The sequence below is a fragment of the Anas acuta genome, chromosome 5 (assembly GCF_963932015.1).
Source record: "Anas acuta chromosome 5, bAnaAcu1.1, whole genome shotgun sequence".
Lineage (NCBI taxonomy): Eukaryota > Metazoa > Chordata > Aves > Anseriformes > Anatidae > Anas > Anas acuta.
In genome coordinates, this window is record NC_088983.1 from 4,375,696 (window position 1) to 4,397,988 (window position 22,293).

At 41.7% G+C, this 22,293-nt stretch overlaps 1 protein-coding gene across 2 annotated transcripts in view; it reads left to right on the forward strand.

Annotated features, from left to right (window-relative positions):
* The window catches only part of PELI2 (pellino E3 ubiquitin protein ligase family member 2), a 71,533-nt gene extending 50,562 nt beyond the window's left edge, over positions 1–20,971 (forward strand). For both annotated transcript variants that reach the window (XM_068682377.1, XM_068682376.1), the window contains exons 3-6: positions 8,336–8,437; positions 14,495–14,692; positions 15,401–15,589; positions 18,633–20,971. In XM_068682377.1, coding sequence (XP_068538478.1) covers positions 8,336–8,437; positions 14,495–14,692; positions 15,401–15,589; positions 18,633–19,199 — 1,056 coding nt within the window. In that variant the 3' untranslated portion in view covers positions 19,200–20,971. The remainder of the gene's footprint in view (positions 1–8,335; positions 8,438–14,494; positions 14,693–15,400; positions 15,590–18,632) is intronic.
* Positions 20,972–22,293: the final 1,322 nt, after the last annotated feature.

Consider the following 22,293-nt stretch of genomic DNA (forward strand, 5'->3'; position numbering starts at 1 on the left):
CGGTGCAGGGCAGTGGTTAAACGTGTGTCTGCTGGGCTTCCAAAGCAGGTGTGATGTGCTCAGTGCACAACTACAGCAGGCAGCTCTGGAGCAGTCGCAATAGAAAGCAGAGTGCAGGCAGTAATTTGCCCAAAGGAGCCTTTTGGATTCGTGGTTATGCTGTGGGTGGTTGATGCATCTGACTCTGTCGTGGCTTATTGTGTGTGTCTGAGCTGTCTGCAGCTCCTGTCTGCTGGGGGACAAAATGGAGCAAGCTGGCCAAGGGGAGAGAGCTTCTAGGCTGTGTTTCAAAGATGCCTGAAAGATCACTTGCAATGTGATGTTACTTAAAAGAAAACGGAAGGGGAAATTAAAAGTCTTTAAGGGTTAGAAAAATTAAAAGGTCAGACTGGGAGGAAAGTGATTGATGGGTTTTGTAGGTCGGGTGTTGATTCACAACCATCAAAAGTTTGTGACTCTCCGAACAGTTCCCGAGGCTCTACGTTGTGTAGCTGTGCCTGCTAGGATAAAAATGCACCTGCTTCAAGCTGCTTTTAATACATTGAATTACAAAGCAGAACAGCTTGGGTTGCTTTACCACATCTGGCCAGGAGTCCTAGGTGCTAAGGTAGGACTTGGGGCTGCACTAATGATGGGTTTGGCCACCTTGCTTTCATCCCTGCAATGCAGGCAGCAGCCTAGCCGTGCATTTTGAACGCCTGCTTTTTGTCTGAGAAGCAGTCTGCCCTGGACTAAAGGCATGCACAGAGGTGGTGTACTCTGCAATTGTGTCTGCACAGACCCTGAGCCTCTCTACCTCGAGTTTGGGGGCTTGCCTTGTGCTCGAGGAGAGGCAGCCTGCGGGTGGGGTGTGAGCTCAGACAGTGCCACACGTGTAGGGTTTTAACAGATTTTAAACCATTAAAAAAATAGTTCATCTAATGACCTGTTACATGAGTATTTTTTAACTTTCCCCCTCAGTTTTAAATATTTGTTACTGTTAGCACAGAGATCATTTCACAAACAGACAAAGCTGTCTGAAACCGATAGGGGATTTGTGATATATTTCCACGCTTGTGGTTTTTGTTTGAAAAACACGAGCTTAGAAGCAGAAGACCAGCATTGCTGTGCTCAGCTTACCACCTCCTGAAGAAAAGTTTTCCCCGTAGGTAGTCGCAACACCTGCATGTGTTTGAAATATTAGTTGGCAATGAGTACTGAGAGCTGCCTGCAGAACTCAGTCCGTTTCTTTGTGGTGACATTAATTTTCCTTACCTGCACTTACTGATTCTTGAGGGCTGCTTTTTAACCATTTCAGAGCATCCAGGATATTGACACCTGAAAGATTAGAGATAAGAAGAAGTGTTAGCCTTGGTATTTATCTTTATTTTCTTTTTAAAGCCTAGATTTTGCTGACAAGGAGAGGAAGGAAGACCCCTGAAGGATGGGTTTGCGTGGCGCTGGGCAGGAAGCAGATGCAGGCTTGCCAAGCAGCTGGCCCGTGGCTCTGGTACCTCGTTTCAGCCCCTCCTGTTGCACACAGAGCCCATAAAATTTCCATGATAATGTCTCTTATTTTCTCTGCAGAAGCCTGGAGGACAATATATATAATAGCCGTATCAGTAGCTAGAGGTCAGCGTAAATTTTCCGTGTTACTTAAATGCGGCGCTGCAGAAGGAGTAATTCTGGGTGATTACTGCTGGGTTTAAGTCGAGACGGAATAAAACTGCAACTGGTTTTTAGTTAACAGTGCATGGACTGAAAATTGTCATAAATTGCTGGGAAACTTCTGAAGTGGCCACGCTCCCCTGATGTGGGCAAAATGTGTCCACACGTGATGTCTGCTGATGTCTGCTGGCTCTGGCAGGCAGTCCAGAAATCCAGTGGAAACAAGTTCTTCTCTTTAGAAGGACTCCTTCCTCGCTAGATAAAGCTTCCTTTTGCTTTCAAGCTGCAAGAACTTTGTCTGATGTCCCTGAGTGGTTCTATTTTTCAGAAAAGAAACCGAAGGCCAGCAGCCAAGAAAGCAAGCAGTTAACTCATGAAGGCGCTGCTGCTGTCATTAATTTTGCACGCGTCAGTGTGGTGTCGGTCAGCTTGACTACCGACAAAGAAAAGTAAAGTGTTCGCATAAATCACTTTATTGTCCTAACCCAACCTAATTAATGAAAGTAGGGTTCCTATTCTATGGGAGCAGCCCTTCCTGCGAGACATCTGCCTCTTTTCTTAATGGATTTAGCCTTCCCTTCTGCTGTGGTGGGGAAGAGTTGGTAACCATAATAATGCCAAGTCTGTCTCGTGATCTTTGAGGAGCTGGTTAGGCACAAGTGGACCGTAAAGCTTAAATTTCCAAAAGCAGGGGATTTTTTTTGTCTTGGAAGTACTGTCTGCAGACCAAAGAAAGCAGGAACATCTCTGTTTCTGGAAGTGGCCTAGAGCTGCTCCCCGTAAGCAGCAGAGAGAATTTGGAGATCTGCTCCTCCAGTTGATCCATCGACACGCTCCCTGCACGAAAGGTTTGATCTCAGAGTTAAATGAATGCAGTCACGCAGTGAGCTCCTGACCTGTTCTTGAACTGTGGGGCTGAAGGTGACTAAGGAAAATGAGCAACTTCATCAATGTCAGCGTGCCAGAAAGAGCTGCGGACACCAGCAGATGCTCCTCGATAGGGAACATCTGGCTGGTGGTGGGGGAGAAGTCCATGTATTTTTCCCCTTCTGGGGGAGTTCTGTAAGTAAATACAGAATCTCATACTAATGAGATATTAAAAAAAAAAAAAATACACCTGTACTTTGCAAGCCTTTCCTTGGGTGTGATCCTTACTCCAGAATGTTTAGCGTACTGCTTTGACCACCAATAGAGGTTGCATTCTTCAAATCATTCATAGGATTTGATTTCTGTAAGAAGTGTCTCTTAGTAATTCATTGCAGGATGCAAAATGGGCTTTCAGAGCTCTCAGAGAACGGCCCATAGAAAAGGGCTGGAAGGAGGACACGGCTTTCCTTCTCATATTTTGAGACATCTATCAATGGAGCAGTTCACCTCTTGAAAAAGATTTTCCACCTTAGGTCAGGATATTTTTCCAGACCCTTGTGGAAGGGGCGGCTTGCTGCTCGTTTACCTCCCTGTGCCTTGCTGGTCAATAAAGGCATTTCTGGGGCTGTGTTGACAACACTGACCATTTCCTGTTGTGCAACAACAAATTAAAGTTTATTCTGGGAGGTGCTGCCCTGTCGGGGCAGTGGCCACGGGTGGTGTCTGTGGTTAGGAGAGGTGGCACTTGGGGTGCTGTCACACTCCTGAGTAATGCTGTTTGTTTGCAGATGTGGTTGTATGCATGGCCCCTGGTTAAATGGGTATACATCTTGTCTGCTAAAGATTAAGTGTTTTCCCTCCTTTTTCTGTATCTTTTGCCAGTGAAAAGAGTTCCAAGAAATACTGCATGGTTTCTTTTTTTTTTTAACGTAACTTTTGTGTGTTCTTATTCCCCTTACCCGCAAGGCGTTTTCATGTCTGGGTAGAGGGCACTTTTACTTTCTCACTTCTCAAAATGGTAAAACTGGTAGCAGGCACCTTTCTGGGGACACGCAGGGGGAGCAAAGGGTTCGTGAGGGCTGGGATGTTGCGGGCAGGCTGAGTTGATAGCGAGTGCAAGGTGCTGTGATGAGGTTTTGCTCTCAAACTGGAGAGAAAGTGGCGAGAATGAAAAGTGTGTGTAGGGAAGCAAGGGAAAAAAAAAAGGCCGAGCATAATTGAAACCAGTGGGAAGGAAATACCCCAAAACTTGAAGAGCTGCTACCAAAGCAGGGGTGGGAGGGAGGTGGTGGTGATTGTTCTTTTAAGTTGAGTTGCTTGGGTCATATTTAGGTGAGGGTGGGACAGTGGGGCTTCTACTATCTACCTCTCTTCAGTCTCTGGTAATATATGGCACTTTCGATGTCCCGAAATCACTGGAATGCAAATCTCAGGGCTGTGGGAGCACCGTGTGGCCGAGCTAACTGCAGGGCTTCCTTGGAGTGATGGAGAGGAGAGGAGCCTTCTTCTCAAGGTAAACTGCCCCGACGTACAGTGAGGCTTGGAGCTGCTTCAGTGTCCTCCAACTGGAAGTCCTATGGAGGTGACTGCTGTGCAAACGTGAGCTCTGATCCGAAAAGATGCTTTTGGAAGTCTGGCCCTTCATGCCAAGCAGAGTACAGCACCCCAGTCCTCTCCTTTTGCTTTCATTTGGCAGTTGGACTTGCTGAAATCCCTCAGCCCCAGCGTGGACGTGGGGATGCTGGCACTGGAATTATTCTGGAAAACCTCCTGCTGCCATCGCTTGCTCCCCCTCTTCCTCTATGGGTTTTATGTCACTTAGCCCCCACTGTTTCCTCCAGAGGGATTACTTGAATTCAGCAGCCTGAGACAGCTAACCATATCAAACAAATTGCTGTGTGGGCAGCTGAATTAATCTACCCTGGATCTTCCCAACAGCATTCCTGCTGGACAGGAGGCAGCGCATGCTATGGCCAGTCTGAAGCCACGTGTTTCTGATTTCTTTGACGAGCTCGGGCTATATACCTTAGCAAGGTATTTTTTTTTCCAGCAGTTGTTTCTTTTGGGAACTCGTTCAATTTTTTGTGTGTTTTTTTTTTTTTTTTTTTTTTTTTTTCCTGTGCTCGGTTGCTGATTTTTGCTAAACTTCTAAGAACCTGAAAGATGTGAGAGCTGCTCTCAAATTCAGGTGCTGTTGGCCCGCGGTCTCAAAAGTTTGGTGGCCTTTTTTGCAAGCTTTGAAAACGTGCACTGTTGCTGTGGTGGGTCTTGGCGGCCACGAGCAGGAGGTGGGGAGGTCCAGGCAATGTTTGTGCCTGGTTTTTGGTCTTCTGCGGGTTAGTTCTGCCTGGAAGGTGGAGGTGGTGGTGTCCAGTCTGAATCTCTGAAGTCAGCTGCTAGAACTTGTGATGCTATCGTGCGTCTTGTGAGAGTCAGGACTTTTCAGAATTTACCAGAGCAATGCAATTAGGGACAGCCTCAAAGACTTGGGGATTTCATTTTTCAATCTCCAAGTCTTTGACTCCAAAGGAGTCAAAAAACAGTGAAAAAGAAACCTCTGTACTCTGGATGATAGAAACCAATGAGAATTACAAGGGGGATGGGGCAATCATCTGCAGGCTTTTTTGGGACTTGCAGTGCTGTGGTTCTGTAGCTCCTCAAGCTGTCAATCCTTCATGACTTTGCCTATGGCTCCATTTCACCTACAATACAGTTTTATTAAGGTATTTGCCCTACACTTGTCATAGTTCACTGTGCCAGTTTGTGGGTTTTGTGTAGTTCCTGAAATACTGTTACCTTTTTTTTTAGTTGGAAGTGGTCGATTGCTTTGAGATAAGCCATTAAAATAACAGCAAAATGTGTTTTGAATTGGAGCAACTGTTGGTGCTGAGTAGACTGCAAGGATATAAGTAAAAACATTTCTTGTAATATTCTTAGACTTTGAAAAACGGTTATACAATTCCAGGAAACAAAACGTGGCCTTTCATGCTGAAAATGACTGAGTTTAAACTCAGCCTCCTTAAAATGAGGAAGAAAAGATGGGAGGGAAAAGAAAGTACAGGTCATGCCCTACCTTCGTTTTTCAGAGTAGATATTGACCATGGCCAACCTAGTGGGAATTATTAGCATATCTAAGCCCTAAGTTCTGTAGATGAGGACATGACCTTATTAAATGTATGTCTGGTAGTACTTACCTTCCCACTTGTTTTGTGTTTTTTTCTTTCTTTTTTTTTCGATCAGACCTTAAAACTGCAGTTCTGGGTCTGACCAAGGTTTCTGTTTGATCCAGTATCATCTGACAAGAGCAGGAGCTTGGGGCACACATCCGTGCCTGGAATTTTACCCGGCTGCTGGTGGCCAGTGCTGTATGGACTGGCTGGAGTTTAAGTCAGGACCATCAGGTGAGCAGGTTGCCCACGGACCTGTCCTCCACTATGCACTCAGCTGCCACCTAGGTTTGTTTTTTTTTGGAAACAAACAAAAGTTTTGTCTGAAAGCTACTGCTTTCTGATATTTGAAATGGTTTCCTATAATGTATGAGTTGATCATTACCAGGTCATAATTAAAATGCCTGTTATAAGGGTCTCTTATCACTTTTAGTCTTTCTCTTATTCTTGAGGCACCTGAAAGCTGCTTGGGATTTGAGATCCCGTTGTTAGCTGTCAAGCATGCAAAGAGGAAAAGCTCTCGTTACGTGGTTCAGTCCTGCAATTCTGTGTTTTGGCAGGCCACAAAGCAGCAGTGACTTCATTTGCATCACATCTACTGGTGTTTGTTTTTGCAGCATACTGCACATCAGCGTGATGGTTATTACAAACCAGACTGTCCATTCCAAATGAGAAACTTACAATTTGTGATCCGTGGGGTGCTCTAACAGATAGCTCCTGCTTACCTCATGTTTTTTGGTGATCATTATGACTGTTGAAATAAAATCATGGAAACTAGACTGCATGGCTTGAAGACACATCACCTCCTAGGTGTTAAAAGCTTGCTTGCAGACAGAAGTACTGGAGGGAGCTAGGAGAGGTCATCTCACCCAATGCTTTGCCTCGGGGTATTATCACCTAAGCCTAAATCTTTAGCAGGTGCTGAAGCTGCGAAGAGCTTTCAGCAAGAGGCACATCGTTGTAAAAGCTGTCTCTAATCTGTTGCTGCAACTACTCAGTTTACCAAAAAAAAAAAATAAATAAAAAAATTGTCATTGTTTTCTCAGTATTTCATCAATGTATTTGCTCATCCTGACTAGGCTTTCAGTACGCATGTAGATGATTTTAATACCTCTCACACTGTGAAAAAGTTTTTAATGATCTGTTTAACAGTTATCTGCAGCATTAGGATCATTTAGACTTCTGTGAGATGACAGATGAGCAGAACATTATTAGTTGCTTAGTTGGACCAGGTACTTCTGGACATGTTTTAGTGGGTGACATTGGTAGTAGGGTGTTGGTTGGACCAGATCATCTTGAAAGTCTTTTCCAACCTTAATTATTCTATGATGCTCCCATCCCTAGCTGGGAGCTGTGATTGTTGTAGATGAAGAGCAACGTGAAGGAATGAAGCTATTGAGAGAGAACCTCTTGTAGGTAATGACCCCTTTCAGCAGAAAAGTGCAGAAAGCTTTAATTTACCTATTAAATCAGTACTTAAGTGTCTGCAAGTGTTTTCTGGGAAGTAACAGTCATTACCTTTCCTAATTGTGTGCTGTTATATGGACTTTATATTTACATTTATTTCCTTGTTAGCCAATAGACTTAGTTTCTTGGCATGTTCCACTCTATCCTGAAGCTTTTATCAGTGCATTTACATCGTACATCTCGTGCAATTACACTGACACTGCATAATCGTTTAAAGTATTAGTCTTTAAGCTTGAGAAACAATCACTAGCACCACAGAGATTTTGTGTGCGTCTCAGAGGTTCTGAAAAGATCATCCAGTCCCACCCTTTCTTATCTCTCTGCTGCGACAACTGTGCCCTTGTCTTTTGAAAAAGGGTTCTTACTGTTTCTTTCAGAGCTGTGGGTGCTCCTTTGTGGGAGTGATGTCTGTTCTGTTCTTGAACCAGTTCCTGGACTGGTACAATTATTTTTTTCTGAAAAAGACAACCTAGAGATGTAAACCTAGGAAGGCTTAACAAGTAAAGAACCAAGTTTTAACCAAACTGAGCAGAATAACAGGAGCTGTCCTCTTGTCTTTGTTTTAAATACTGAAATACTATTTAGTATTTGCCACACTTGTATCTGTAGCTACATTCATGTCTTTGCTGTATTCATATCTGTAGAGATCAGTTTCCTTTGGCAGACAGTAAGAAATACTCTTCAGTGTGTGAGGAAAACCAGGTTGAAAGTGCACGTTCTTCATTACAATTGTTATAAAACAGCCACTATCGTGTAACTAGAAATCTGCTGAACTGTAATGACATCTTTATGTCTGAAATCCTGGCACATTTAAATGGAAATCAGCTGTATTGCTCACTTATAAAAACAAAACACAATGAAAAGAACCACAAGATCTAGTCTTCAACGGGGTTACAATTTTCCCTGAGGCTTAGGAATTTAGTATAATTTCTCAGGTAAAACCTCAGAAATTTCTGAGTTTTGGAGTTGAAACTACGAAAACGGTAGGTACCAGGTACTTGAGAACCAGAAGCAAACAAGTGCGGCTTGGGATTTTCTATTAAAAACAGAACAAAAAGTCCTACCGTATTTATTTACTAAGCCTTGTAATACACTGTTATGAACGTAGTCAAAGGTGCTTATAAAGGAAAATAAATGTAATTCTAATATTTATGTGGAAACTAAAATAGATGTTTTTTGTTCAACAGGCTATCAGCTGTAAAGGTCAGCACAGTATCTCCTACACTTTATCCAGAAACCAGACGGTTGTGGTGGAATATACTCATGATAAAGACACAGACATGTTTCAGGTAAGACCGGTTCCTTTTTTTAAAAAGCAGCATGTGAAACCACAGTTCTGGATTATGTTCTTCCAGGTATTTTGTCTGTTCTGTGGAGTTTTCATGACCAAACCCAGCTGCCTAATATGAGAGCCCTTTGAAATTTTGAATTGTCTGTTCTCAAACCAGTGCCAGCACTATCAGTATCCTTACTGCCTTAATGCTCTTTGCTTTTTCTACAAGGACAGTGTCACAATTGTATAATTTGTATGAAAAAGAAAAAAATGAGTAGTCTGAATTCATGAATAAGCACAGGAATGCACCTTTCCACCTACTCCCCACCCCAGCTTCCAGTTAATTGAGTAACCGGAGTAAAAAGGAAGCAGATAAGGAGTAGAGCATGGGATAGGAAAGACAGAAAGTGAAAGCAAAGGAAGGAAGGGGCATGTGGGAGCTTTGCAGTGAAGGAGGCAAGCTGGTGATAGGGTAATAAAAGTGTTCCTGAAGGGTATGCAATTGTATCAAATAGTGTAGGGGACTGTGCCGGGTTTCTCTAAGCTATTTTATATCCAACACTTCTGTTTCTCTGCATCATCTAGCATTCTGGTAACCTAAGCTATTTTATTGTGTAATGCTTACTTTTATACCTAATAAAAGACTTGAGAAATACAGTAGAAAGTTAGACTTGAAGCTTGGGGGGAAAACAGACACATACAACCTTTTCCACTCTAGACTTATCAGGTCTGTCTTGTCAGTGACCTCTGTAATTAGGGTATCTTATCATGAATTGTTATCCCTCCTTGTTGAGTCTTTCACATTCAGAAGGGTCAGCAGTTGAGTGGTGTTGACAGAAGGGGAAATGACTCTGTCAAGATGAAAAGGTTCTTACTTAATGTGGCTTCTGTTCTTTTCTCTGTGTAACTTTCCTAATGTGACTTAGGCATGATTAGGTCCAAATAGAGATTGAGAAGAAACAGTTTAGTTCATGTGCTGCTGCATGAATGGATCATTAGAAAATGATTTCACGAATGAACTGAAATAGACTTTTGACTGGTGAAAAAGAAAGTGCAACCCATCCTTTTGGGTTACTATCTGATATTTGTTTTCTTTCTGCAAGGTGTTGTTTTTGTGCTTTGAGTAGCTCCAGTGAAACTCCTTCTGTATGTTGGTAATTTGAAATGCCATTTTTGATGGCTAGGATTTTTCTGCTGCTTTTATACACCAACATGAATAAAGAGGAGTTGCAGAACAGCTGCGTTTTCTGGTTGTATCTTATTGACGACTCTTGATTGTATAATAATGTAGTGGTAGTTACAGCTTTGTGTACTGGAGGGATGTCGAATAATGAGCTGGGGGGATTAGCTGTCACTAATGAAATCTAGCTGCATGAAGTGCGGAGATGCAGCACATTATAAAGCAGTGCTGCTCATACTGCACTTGGGGTGCCTCTTGTCTAAGGCAATAAGTTATGGGAGCTACTCAAGGATACTTTGGACCTATACCAGGATTTTTGGCTCAGAGGAATCATCTAGTGAAGTGTAGAATAGCCTGGCTAACGTGTCTTCCTCTGGTGCCCTTCAGCATCCCGATACTCAGAGCAGGACACTTCAGGGTATGCACTGAGCCAGCTTCATCTGCGCTGGGGTGGCTGCCACCAGAGCACACATCTTCCTAATGCTTTTCAAGCCCAGATCAGCTCTGGGGTGCCTGTTGAAATGTCACAAAAGCTCTCCTTTTAGCCCCTTTACGCAGGCCATTATCTGTCATACACCTGTAGTTGATACCTGGTTAGGCTTGTAACAGGCCCATCTTGATAAAACTTTTGGAGCCGAGTCATGTTTGTAGAGCATCTCAGTCCTTCTGGTGACCCCTCAAATGGCTAATTTGTCAGGGTTATGGCTGCTTTGTTGTTAAAAATTTGTCTTTTCAGCGCGGTTTGTTTCAGCCATCTTGATGTATCGTGCTGTGACTCCATCTCAATTTCCCCTTGAGCACTGTGTCCTGGTTGGTGTTTCCTCTGTCTGTAGCTGTCTTCAACGTGCTGCAGGCCTCAGCCTAGAAGGCCTGATGGCTGTGAAAATGGGAAAAGGAATAGCCTGATAGACTGTGGCAATGTTTTGCTGCTGAAGCCATTCTCAGACAGCAGCCTGAAGAGGCTTCTGTTGTTTAGGTGAGCCACTAGGCCTTAGTTATTCTCAAGAATTAGATTGTGGGCAGGCTGAAAAGTTGTTTGAGGGCTGTCTTGTGCTGCCCTGTAGTACCTGGTGACAAATTCCAGGTTGTCTCTAGGGCTCCACAGGATAAAACCTTACTGCTGATCAACCATTGCTTGCATAGGCAGTCCTTGGAGCTTGCTGTGTTCTTATCAAAGGTGTTTTCCTGGCTTTTATAGAACCCTGGTAAGGACATGGAAACTGAAAAGGGAACGATAATGCCAAGACCATAGAACTATCCTCAGCCCCTGGTTTTGGGCAGATTGCTTAGCTTTTATCTCAGCTTTCCCCCTCTGAAAATGGGGCAAAAGCACTGCACAGCCTCACTGAGGTAACTGTACTGAGGAATGTACAGAGGGTTGTGAATAATGCTGGCAGTGGGACCTAAAATAGGAAAAAGCAGAGGGAAGAGTTCTTGCTTTCTTTCTCTCCGTAGCCAGGGCACGACTTCTAACCCGTGAAGATTGAATCCATTCAGTTAGAGCTGATTTCTCTTTAAAGTGAGGGAGATTCAGTTCACAGAACCTCTCACCTCTTTCCTTCTTCCACTTTGAGAGCCTGTAGTCTGTCCTTTCTCTGAAGGAAAACGTGAGAAGTGTTGGTGACCTGTATTCTGCAGCTCTTCAGAAACAAGCAGGAAAACTTTGAAGACTATAAATGCAGAATTAGTTTCTCACGTTATGCTCTCCAAGCTTCTAACCAAGAAGAAACAGGAGTAGATATTAGCAGAAGTGAGGCACGTATGGAAAATGTGGAGAGACTGTACAAGGAGCAGTGAAAAAATCAGAAGGCATTGAAGAGCAGTGTCCAGGCTGTCAGACCATCCATTTTCTTGATACCTTCTGTAATGAAATGAAAATTAACATATCCTTATGCATGTAACTTCCCAGTTCACAACTGGTTTCCTTTATGCAATTCTGTAGTGAATTCTGAACGCAAACGCTACTGTGGAGCTCTGTGTTAGTGACATCCACGTAAAGTTTGCTCATTTGACAAGAAGGATGTGCGAATGTTTCATCTGCTGTCTCCCAAAGGCAAGTTGTTCCTTTTGTAATCAGCATATTGCCAAAAAAAAATAAAAAATAAAAAGCAACCCACACCATTTTCCTTAAGAGTCCAGTTACCATTCTGTTCATGATGCATTAAGGTGAAGTAGAAACTGCTCCTTCGTGGCTTGTATGGACAAGGATGGATTATACCTGTTAGTGCTACTAAAAGGACCCACAGTGCGTGTAGCCAGTACCCTAAATAACTACCGATATATACAGGAGCAGCTATATTGCATATGAATATTGGATTTGTGTTTTTCTTTTTTTAAAAAAGAAAAAAAGCCCTGCAGAAAATGCACGGTTCGCTTCACCCTATCAAAGTGAAGTTCTGTTGAGACTAAAAATCTACAGCAGTTACGTTATCTGCTGGCAGGTTGTCTGGTTTTGCCTTGTCTCAGGAGTGGGGGGGGGTTTAATAGCACTTCTTTGACTGATGGTAGACACCAGCAAATTGATTGACTGCCTGGCTTTTACAGCTCTTGACAACAACCTGTGGTGTAGACAACAGAAGCTGTCTGAGGCATCAGTTGGAAGATTCGTAGTGTGTTGTTGAGTGAAATAATATGGAGTATGGCAGAATTCAGAAGAAGAGCCCTGAAATACAGCCTAAAAATTCCTTAAAAGAAAAGCCTCCTATGCAATAGAGGAAAATGGAAGAAAACTACCAAATATAACGAAGTCTGTAATGAGTAGCTTTGAATAGTGGAAGGTGTGGAGTGATGGTGCTCTGCCTGCAACGTCAGATAAGATAAAATTGTTTTTCTAGTTGGTAAATGCTGATCAAATTTGTCATTTGTTTTTGAAGACTTTCTTCTCATGATATTAAAATCCAAAATAGAGTTGATATGGAGCATGGAAAACTGCTGAAGTGTAGCATGCTACATGGACTGATCATCTGGAAGGCTCTTTCAAAAGACAAACACAAATATTTCAAATATTTGGGGCTGTATAGACATAAATCTGACACAAATGAAATTTAAGGAAATGACTTTGCTCAAAATTTACTTGTAATCTCAGATTTTTAAAAACACAAAGATTTCTTTATAGACTTTAATATTTATATCTGAATATAATCAGATATCATAGACTATGACATGAGTTACTGGGGAACACATGCATACTTTGTCATCCTTTAGAGAAGAACCTGTCTTATTTTCCCTAATTGCATCTAAAAAGCTTTGAGAGTGATCTGTTAGGTTGCAACAGGCAGAAACTTGTTAGGAACAGAATGACTTCATGTTCATTATTTACCCTTTAGGAGAGCTTGCATGCAGGTTAGAGTCCAAAATTACGAGTAAGCTGCTGGTCAGTGCTGACTCTTAGCAGGAGCTGCATTGGGTGGGACATAGGAGCCTGGTGGTGGTAATATTGTAAGAGGAAGAAGAATAAAGCTTTATAACTTTTAGCTTGAACTTGTCAAGTTGCACGAATCAGAAATGTCCTGTACGAAGTAGTTTCTAAACTGTCCCTTGGGTGTTCTGGTAGTCGCTTTCTGTGAAAAATTGAAGTGCATGTTTCTTGATTAGACCTGGTTTGGTATTTCTGTGGTATTTCTGTGGCAAGCTCATCACATTTTCTACTTCAAGAACTGTGATACAGAGGAAAGAACTGAATGTGCCGTGAATTTCAGCATGTGCTTAAGAGTAACTGAAAAGTGGAACTGCAAGTATAGCAGTACGGGAAAGATCCCTGTACTGTTGCTATCAGTTCAGTTGTGGCAAGGCTTAAGTATTAAAAATATCACTCTTCTCAACTCCTGAATAATTTTTCTTCACTGTTTTAAACAGGCGTAATGAATTTAGTATGCAGAGTTGTTGCTGTTCATGATGGAACCACATGTGAGGGGCTTTGAGGAGCAAGGAGCTAAGCTGAGTGCAACTTCTTAGGGGGGGGTGATGTGATCATGTTTAGTGAAGAGGACATTTCACATGAATGTAGATTCTTGATAAGTAGTTCCATGTAAAGAATAGGCTTAATTCTGAGTTTTCTGTTTAATAACAAGTTGTCTGGAAAAAATAAATAAAATCAAACTTTTCTTTTCTTTGTTCCTCGGCTCTACTTTCCCAATTTTGCTCAAACTTGGCGCAACACTAATTTGCTCGTAGAAGTACTGGCGCAGTCTCATTGTGTTTGGTTGGCAGTCGAATCCCACTGTCCTTTTTGTAACAAAATTTTCTGTTCCAGATGTCTAGATGCTTCCAGTTTTTAGAATTAAAATTCACAGGTGGCAAAATTTAAAAAGAAATGAGCAAATAGTAAAAACACCTTTATTCGGAAGAAATAAAACACTGCAGATCAGTAGAAATGAATGTTTTTCTAATTTTTATTCATGCATATGCATGATTAGGAATAAGCTTAACCATATTGTGGGGTTTTACCTGAAAATTCTTCTGTTCTAGAACTACAAATTCTGAAAACATGAAGGTGGGTAGCTTTTTGTTATGATGTATCAAAATAACCAAGTTCTGGGTTTGAAATAAGTCCTTGATTTTCATGGCAAACTGACTTGAAACTAGACTTGTGAGCAAAACTTAACCATTTTCAAGCTAATTTTTTCTTAATTGAAAAAATTGGCCAGGCACGTGCATGAGTTGTTGTAAGTGAACACTTGTCTTGTGGTGCCAGTGGCATATTTATAGCTAGGACAAATGTGAAGAATAAGGACTAGTTCCTAGTTGGATTTTTCCATTCAAAAATTCAGTAGCCAGTAGATTCTTAATGGCATCAACCTTAACTTGACAAAATCTCTGATATAACTTGACCCTTAATGTTTGATACTTCTACAGCTCTTTCAAATTGTACCAACGTCTTTACTTTTTTTGCAGGTTGGGAGGTCAACAGAAAGCCCCATAGACTTTGTAGTAACAGATACTATTTCTGGAAGTCAAAATAATGATGAAACTCAGATTACACAAAGCACCATATCCCGTTTCGCATGCAGGATTGTATGTGACAGGAGCCCGCCATATACAGCAAGGATTTTTGCAGCTGGATTTGACTCTTCCAAAAATATATTTCTTGGTGTAAGTACTGCTACTGCTTATGCTACGTGTGAGCAAACTCCATTTTCATTCCTTTATGTCCAAGCCCCCAGATTCTCTTGTACGAGTCAATGACTTATCCTATCATTATTTTTTTATTACTGCGGCGTACCAGCCACGGTGTTAAGCAGAAGCTGCAGTTTTATGTGCCAGATTTATTACCAGCATGGACTCTTGGTGATAATTACTAATGAAGTTCTACTTCAGTAGCCTTTGTTAAAAGGTTTTTCTTTAGGTTTGTCTCTTATATTCTTGATATTCTTTGTGAGTCAGCTGCTGTTGTAGTTTTTGGTGCTGAAGACCAAGGAACATACTGGCCACAGTACGGAAACCAGTGCACGTGTTGCAGTGGTGTTCCTTTGCAGTGGTCAGAGGTATTTATGCTACTGACCTTGAAGTAGACCTCAAGGTCAGGTTGAGGTCCAAGTATCACCTGATGTGCAGAGTTCCTGCACATTATTTCCAACTGAGTTGGAAATAATATTCAAGATCATAACTAGAGATGCGTGAGCAAAAGATGTTGCTATTCTGACTGTGAAGGTTGTCTTAAAAATACTTGTTCTGTGGATCTCTGAGCTGCTGGCTGGTGAGGAAATGTAGCATTTTAGACACGACTAGCAAAACTTGGGGAAAGTTCAGTCTGTAAACTTTTAGACAAACTTTCTTTCCTGGTGTGGTTGTCACATGCAGGAAAAAGCAGCAAAATGGAAAAATCCTGATGGCCACATGGATGGATTAACAACTAACGGGGTGCTGGTCATGCATCCAAAAGGAGGGTTTACGGAGGAGTCTAAACCTGGAGTTTGGAGGGAGATCTCGGTCTGTGGTGATGTGTACACTCTGCGGGAAACCAGATCTGCTCAACAACGGGGGAAACTGGTAAGTTGAAAGCATCTGGTAATTAAAACAGAGCGAGGGCTCTGAAATCAATGAAGTATGCATATGCTACAGTACATTCTTGTTGCTGTTCTGTTTCTGCTTATACAGAATGCTGTCTAGTTTTCTGCTTGTGTCCCTGTTCCAACTGAAATAGTGTAGTGTAAAAGCTAAACAAACTTTGCTCTCGAATCCCTACCTCTTAAAAAAAAAAATGGCCTTTTGGGACATGGGAATATCTGTAAGTTAGTACTGCAAAAGGCATCTCCCTGTGCGCATAAAATCTTAATAGTATGCGTGCATGCAAAACAACTTTGAATAGCGCAGCTTCTGTTTGATTTACCTGCTACTCAGAAGATCAAAGAAACCCTGCTTAGTGTGTTCCTGTGTTACCCTATGGAGCGGGATGGCTTTGTCTTTACCAACAATGAAAAGTTTCATCTGCAGAGACCTGTGCTACACGTAAGGGATGTGCCCGCTTCTCCATAGAAGACAGGAGCACAGCACTCTTTTTCTTTCCCCTTCCCAAGATTTGAAGAGCCTAGGAAGGAAAAATGCTATCTTTGTTCTTCCTTTTTTTTTTTTTTTTACCTGCCCTTGAGGGGAAGGAAAAAAAAAAGAAAAAGAAAAAAACACAACCAAACACCAACATGCAGAAGTAATCCAGTGAAATACACAGACTATCGTATTCCCACTCAGATGAGCTTCGCCAGAAGTCCTGTCTCTGCCTAGGCTAAAGTGTTGTCCTGATTGCAGACCTGGAAGATCCTTCGTGCTTTACACCCTCTGCTATTTTTAGGATTTGAGGTGAGATAGGAGATTTTGAGAGCCTTCACAACAAACAAAGATGCCCTTTCTTTTTTGTAACTTCATCATCCAGCTGCTGGACTTTAAACGCTGACAGAGTAGTGCTGGAGAGGGATTTTTTTTTTTTTTAATCCCTCTCTTCATGACCAAAGTTATTTTTGTGCTGCAACCTTGAGTTCCCATTAGCTTGGTGGTGTTAAGAGTTATCCTACATGCTTGCACTGAACTGACTTTCCAGTTCTGCCACTTGCTTTGGTGAAAACTGATTGCTTTAAAGGGGGTAAGGAAAATGGAGTTTGAATATTTTGTTCTGCTTTCAGTAGACAGCCTGCAGCACATAAATTGTTGTGCCATTATAATGGTGGGAGGCAAACGTTGCCTCAGGGACTGGGACAGATGATGTTGCAGTTGTGCCCTTTGTACGTGGTTAGCAAAACACCTTATTAGTGCTACTAAAAGAAGGCAATACAAAAACAAATAAATTCCTTTTCCTGCATCCAAAATGACTCAGATTCTCATTTAAATAAAATTACATGGCACACTGGTATTGATGTGATCAGTATTCGTTGATTGGGTTCATAAAACCAAATGCACCCCGTATAATGAATTGAACATGTTGCATACGAGAGCTTTTTTCTTTTCTGGCTGTGAAGGAATTATACGAGAAGTGCATCAAATCAAGGATTCTCTCTACTTCAATTGCTGAGTTTTTTTCTCTGCTGGTAGTACTTTATGGTGGTGACCTTTTATCTGTAGTCTGCATTGTACTGTCTAGGTGTTTTGTGCAAGGATGATCCATGGTTAATCTGTGAATTTAAACTGGATTAGAATGTAAATGCCAAAGCAGTTGTCATTCATGCAATTCCTAGGCTGACATGATGACTTAATGTTGACCCATTTAATGTCTAGGGTATTTATTTTGCCTTAATGGTATTTCCTATTAATTTTCAATGTATAAACCTGGCTGGTAGGTCTGTCTTTTTAAATTTCACTTAGTATATATTCATCACTATATAACTGGGAGCAACAGCACAGTTTGCCTGTGTTTTCAACATTAAAATAAACTAGGGAATATTTCACCGAAGTGCAGTATATCTCTAGCATAATCCCTTGAAAATGTATCACACGTACCTGCTTTTTGTGTTTTGTTTTTTTTTAGTTGTTTTTTTTTATTTATTTTTTTTTTTTCAGATGAAAGAAACCTTTAAGCAGTGCACGTTGGGGCTGTATTTGCATGGAATACCTCACTGAATAAAGAGCTAACTAGTTTGGGGGTGGGGGGCTAATTGTTCAGAAGCTGAGGCTGTGTGGCTCTGGTTGCAGAATTTATTGCTTGAGATATTTGGCTGGTAATTCACTCTGCTGTAATGATATCTGTGAAAGTACCTGTGCACGTAGCTGGTATCGCATTTGTCATTTTTCCGTAATATATCTGTGGAAGAGTTGTTTCACTGATGAGGTACGCTGGGGGAGTTCGTGCTTCTGCAAAATGCTTTTATGCTTGCCACAAGCCAAAAAATAGTACCTGAGGAGAGGTCAGCTGGTCCATCCTGGGTGTAGCTGGTTTTGGTTAAAGATCTGCTGCTGTATGAGCAGCCCTCTTCCAACACACATCAACAGAGAATTTAGAGCACCCAACTAGTTCCCCTAAAGACATCCCTTAAGGAATGGCCAGTTTCCTCTTCAGTCTGTGGTCATTTACCTTAACCACAAGATCCCTGCCCCAGCCCAGGCTGCCCCCAGCCCCATCCAGCCTGGCCTTGGGCACTGCCAGGGATGGGGCAGCCACAGCTCCTCGGGGCAGCTTGCACCAGACCCTCATCACTGCCATCATAGTAAAGAATTTCTTCCTCATATCTAATTGAAACCTACCCTTTTTTGTTATAAAATATTACTCCTTGTCCTGTTGTCTTCTGAAGAACTCAGTGTAATGTAGCACCTTCCCAAAGAATTACAGGAAGGAAAGCTGTGCATAATAGCTAGTATTCCCACAGCATGTAACAGTTGTAAATTTAGTACCTCGTGTACAAGCACAGCATATAAAAGACCCGTGCTTATTATAAACCAAAATGTTGGAAAAGAGATGAGATGAATTTGAACAAATGGGGAACAAAACAGTAAGGCAAAATTAATTAGCATGCTAGGAAGAGTAACCATTTGAGAAAGAGGACACGCTTACAGATCTGTCTGTAGAAGTGGTATCTGAGATCTGACCATCATCTTTGTGTCCCACCTCTAGGTAGAAAATGAGACCAACGTCCTCCAAGACGGCTCCCTGATCGACCTGTGCGGGGCCACCCTTCTGTGGAGAACAGCAGACGGACTGTTTCACACTCCAACTCAGAAACACATCGAGGCTCTGCGACAGGAGATCAATGCTGCCAGGCCGCAGTGTCCCGTCGGGTTAAACACGTTGGCGTTTCCCAGCATCAACCGCAAAGATGTGGTAGAGGAGAAGCAACCTTGGGCGTACCTCAGCTGTGGTCATGTCCATGGCTATCACAACTGGGGACATCGCAGTGACACGGAAGCCAACGAGCGGGAGTGTCCCATGTGCAGAACCATTGGCCCCTACGTGCCTCTCTGGCTCGGTTGTGAAGCAGGCTTTTACGTGGATGCTGGTCCTCCGACTCATGCTTTCACCCCGTGTGGACACGTGTGCTCTGAGAAGTCTGCAAAATACTGGTCTCAAATCCCACTGCCTCATGGTACTCATGCATTTCATGCTGCCTGCCCTTTTTGTGCAACACAACTGTCTGGGGAACACAACTGCGTCAAGCTAATTTTTCAGGGTCCAATTGACTGATATCACTTTGCAATGACCACGATAACGTTTTCTTTAACAATTTACTGTGAAGATTTTGCCACTAACTCTAGATTTTACCTTTTTTTATAATGTTATTAATAGGGTGGTAGGGTGGGGATGGGGAGCTGACACGGAAATTGTGAGGGACTGTGGTGGAATGGGATGCATTGATACCTGGAACTCGACAGATATCAGTGGTGTTGCATGCTCAAAAGCAGCATATTCATGAAGTCTTCTTGGTCAAATTGTAGTATATTTGTAATCTTTTTATTAGCACCCTGGATCAGAAAAAGGTGTCTTAATGATTTTTTTAAGCTAAGATTTTTTAATGGAAAGGTTTTTTCTTCTAAACTTTGACAAGCCTTTAAAACCTATTTTTCAAATCTAGAAGGAACATACAGAATGTAACTGTCTTTAATTTGCAATATAATTTAACTTGAATAGTTTCTCAAGGAGCTAATACAGAATGTGTGGACAACCCTAGGTGAATGTTCACTAGAGATAATTGGATATGTAAGAGAAAAATTAGCTGCCTAAATTGTAGAGTATAAATGCTATTAAAATATCTATTATGGTATAACACAGCTGGCCAAAAAGGCATCAAGGATTACTTGAAACTGAGGAAATCCTGTTTGCATTGATTTCCTTTCAGTGTAATAGATATCCACTGTTCACTGCGTATGGTATATGGCTGATTTTCTTTCTTCTTTTTCCTCCCTGTTTAACCTGCATCTGGTGAAACTGCTTTACTGTTTTTTTACATCCATAGGTCTGGTTTGTAAGCCGGTGTTCTGTATATGTGTAGTCTGGCCTTTTTTTTTTTTTTTTTTTTTCCTGCTTAACTTAGCTTGCCCTAACTGCTCCTTGCATGCCCAGAACCATTGGGTTAATTGAGATGTGGCGACCCTTTAAAAACTGCATTAATGAAAGGGTAGTGCTGCAGCAAGATGGAAGGTTTAGGTACAGTTTATGCAGAGCTTATCCACATAGACCTGAATTCAGGAAAGCACTTAGTAAATGTTTGAATAGAAGCCCACGGATGGGACTGTTTAGTGCTTCAATGGATTGTGGTTATATGCTGTTATGTTTTGAAATAAAAAAATTAAAAATAAGTTATTATTTAAGCTCACTTAGTAGCCAAAATGCTGTGAGGAGAGCATCCTATCTAGTTCCAGTGAGTGTTTTGTTCACTTTTCAACTTGCTGCCATCTGTCACCTTTTTTGCAGATTGAGATGTGTTTGTATCCATTTTTTTTCCAAATGTTTGCAAATCAAACAGCATTCAAATGTAATCAAATATATGTATCAGGGTGGTGCATCTGAAGTGGATCACTTGAAATTCCTGACTTTTTAAGGGAGCTGATAAATGTTTACTATGGAGATAATTAAATCAGAATTTCATATGAGATGTACCCCGCCCACTGTTAGTTTCATTTCATACAGAATGATAACTCTTTGATTTGTGTTTTTTTTTCTTTTGCTCTCTGTACTCTTGGTATCTGAGGTATCAATCTATCCAGGTTTAAAAAAAAAAATGGGAGAAAATTATAACACCTAGACGAAATAGACCATTCAAGCTCAGTTCTGTTTAGTCAACTATAGCTTTTTGCTATATTTGTGCCCTTTGTATAAATATATAATTTATATGATTTTAATATATTCTGTATATATACTTGAATTGGCCTGTTCATATTTTGGTTGTAAAATTATTTTATAGTTAACCTTATAAACATTTTACAAGTCCCTTGCCAATGGTGATGGGATATACTTTGTCTGCTGCTGTTTTTAGTGTAATTTTGCTGTATAAATGTTCAGCATTTTAATGATTTGAAAATAGCTTTACTTTTCTTTTTTATTCTTTTGCTGCTTTGAAGAAACAGTTCTGTTCTGCAGCATTTTCTCTAAAAACCCAACTGTACAGCTTTGTCCCACTCGGAGATTGGAAATAGGACGAACCTCGTTAACCTAAAGCTATGTGCTTCTTCCTAGTGCCTTTTCAATGAGATCCTCTTGTGATTCCATGCTCTGACTCCTTACTCCCACGAGCCGACCTTGTGGCTAATCTTCATCGAGAATGGCAGCCCAGCCAGGTGGGAAAGAAATGCCTTTGGGCCTTCAATTCCTTCTTATGGTTTCTGTCATAACTGTGAAGGTGCCTCTTCCCTGTTGATATTCAGCTCCAGCTCCTCAGGTTCCACATGCATTACTCCTGGTTAGCATATACCTCATCTACGAGAGGCACTCTCACCTCCACCTTGTTCTTACTGGACTCTGAAATACCTAACTTTGGTTCTCACAAGAGATGCTATGAACACACTTTCAGGAAACGTTTGTTTGCTGTTGAATTAAGGCCTCAAGCCGTGTGTTACTGCTCGGGGCCAGGAGTCTTGAGCTTCCTCTATGGCAATTTCACCGGTCTGGGGTGGCAGCTGTGTTTTACTGAGCTTTAGCTGGTCAGGGCATGCATGTGTAGTCTCCTTTTGAGTGTAAATGGGTGTAAACGTGCAGGTTTTGAGGCATCTCCATTATCCAGCTGCTTTACTTGCTTCCTTTGCTGTTGCAGATTAATTGCTGCTTTGGGGCTTTGTAGAGCTATTCCCTGTGCAAAGTGAATGTACGGTGCTAGAGGAATGCTCCCTAGAAATGCCAGCACACCACTGGGTTGTGTTGTTTGGCTTGCATGATGTGGAAAGCAGGCTGATGGTTTGTATCTTAGGGAAACATCCTTTGGAAGGACTGTTTTAAGCAAGATTTTTTTTCTTTTGTCAGCAATTCTGTGGAACAACGAACACTGTAGGAGGGAAAACTTGCCTCTTATCTGGGGAACAAATTTCCACAGTTCCTTTGCATGAATTCAGGTACTTTGTCATTAACCAGTATTCAAATCCAGGGTGAGTCCCACAGAGCTGGATTTACTGGGAAGGCAGGAGAGTCTGTAGCATTATTTTTCTCAAACACTAGTGCCACGTATGCTGCTCTGACTAAATGACCATTTGGCTGCTTATCCCATTTCTCCTTCCCTTGTCTCAATAACCACACACCTTCACTGATCTGGTAACTCAGCTGGAAAAAGTAATTTCTAGAGAAATAAGAC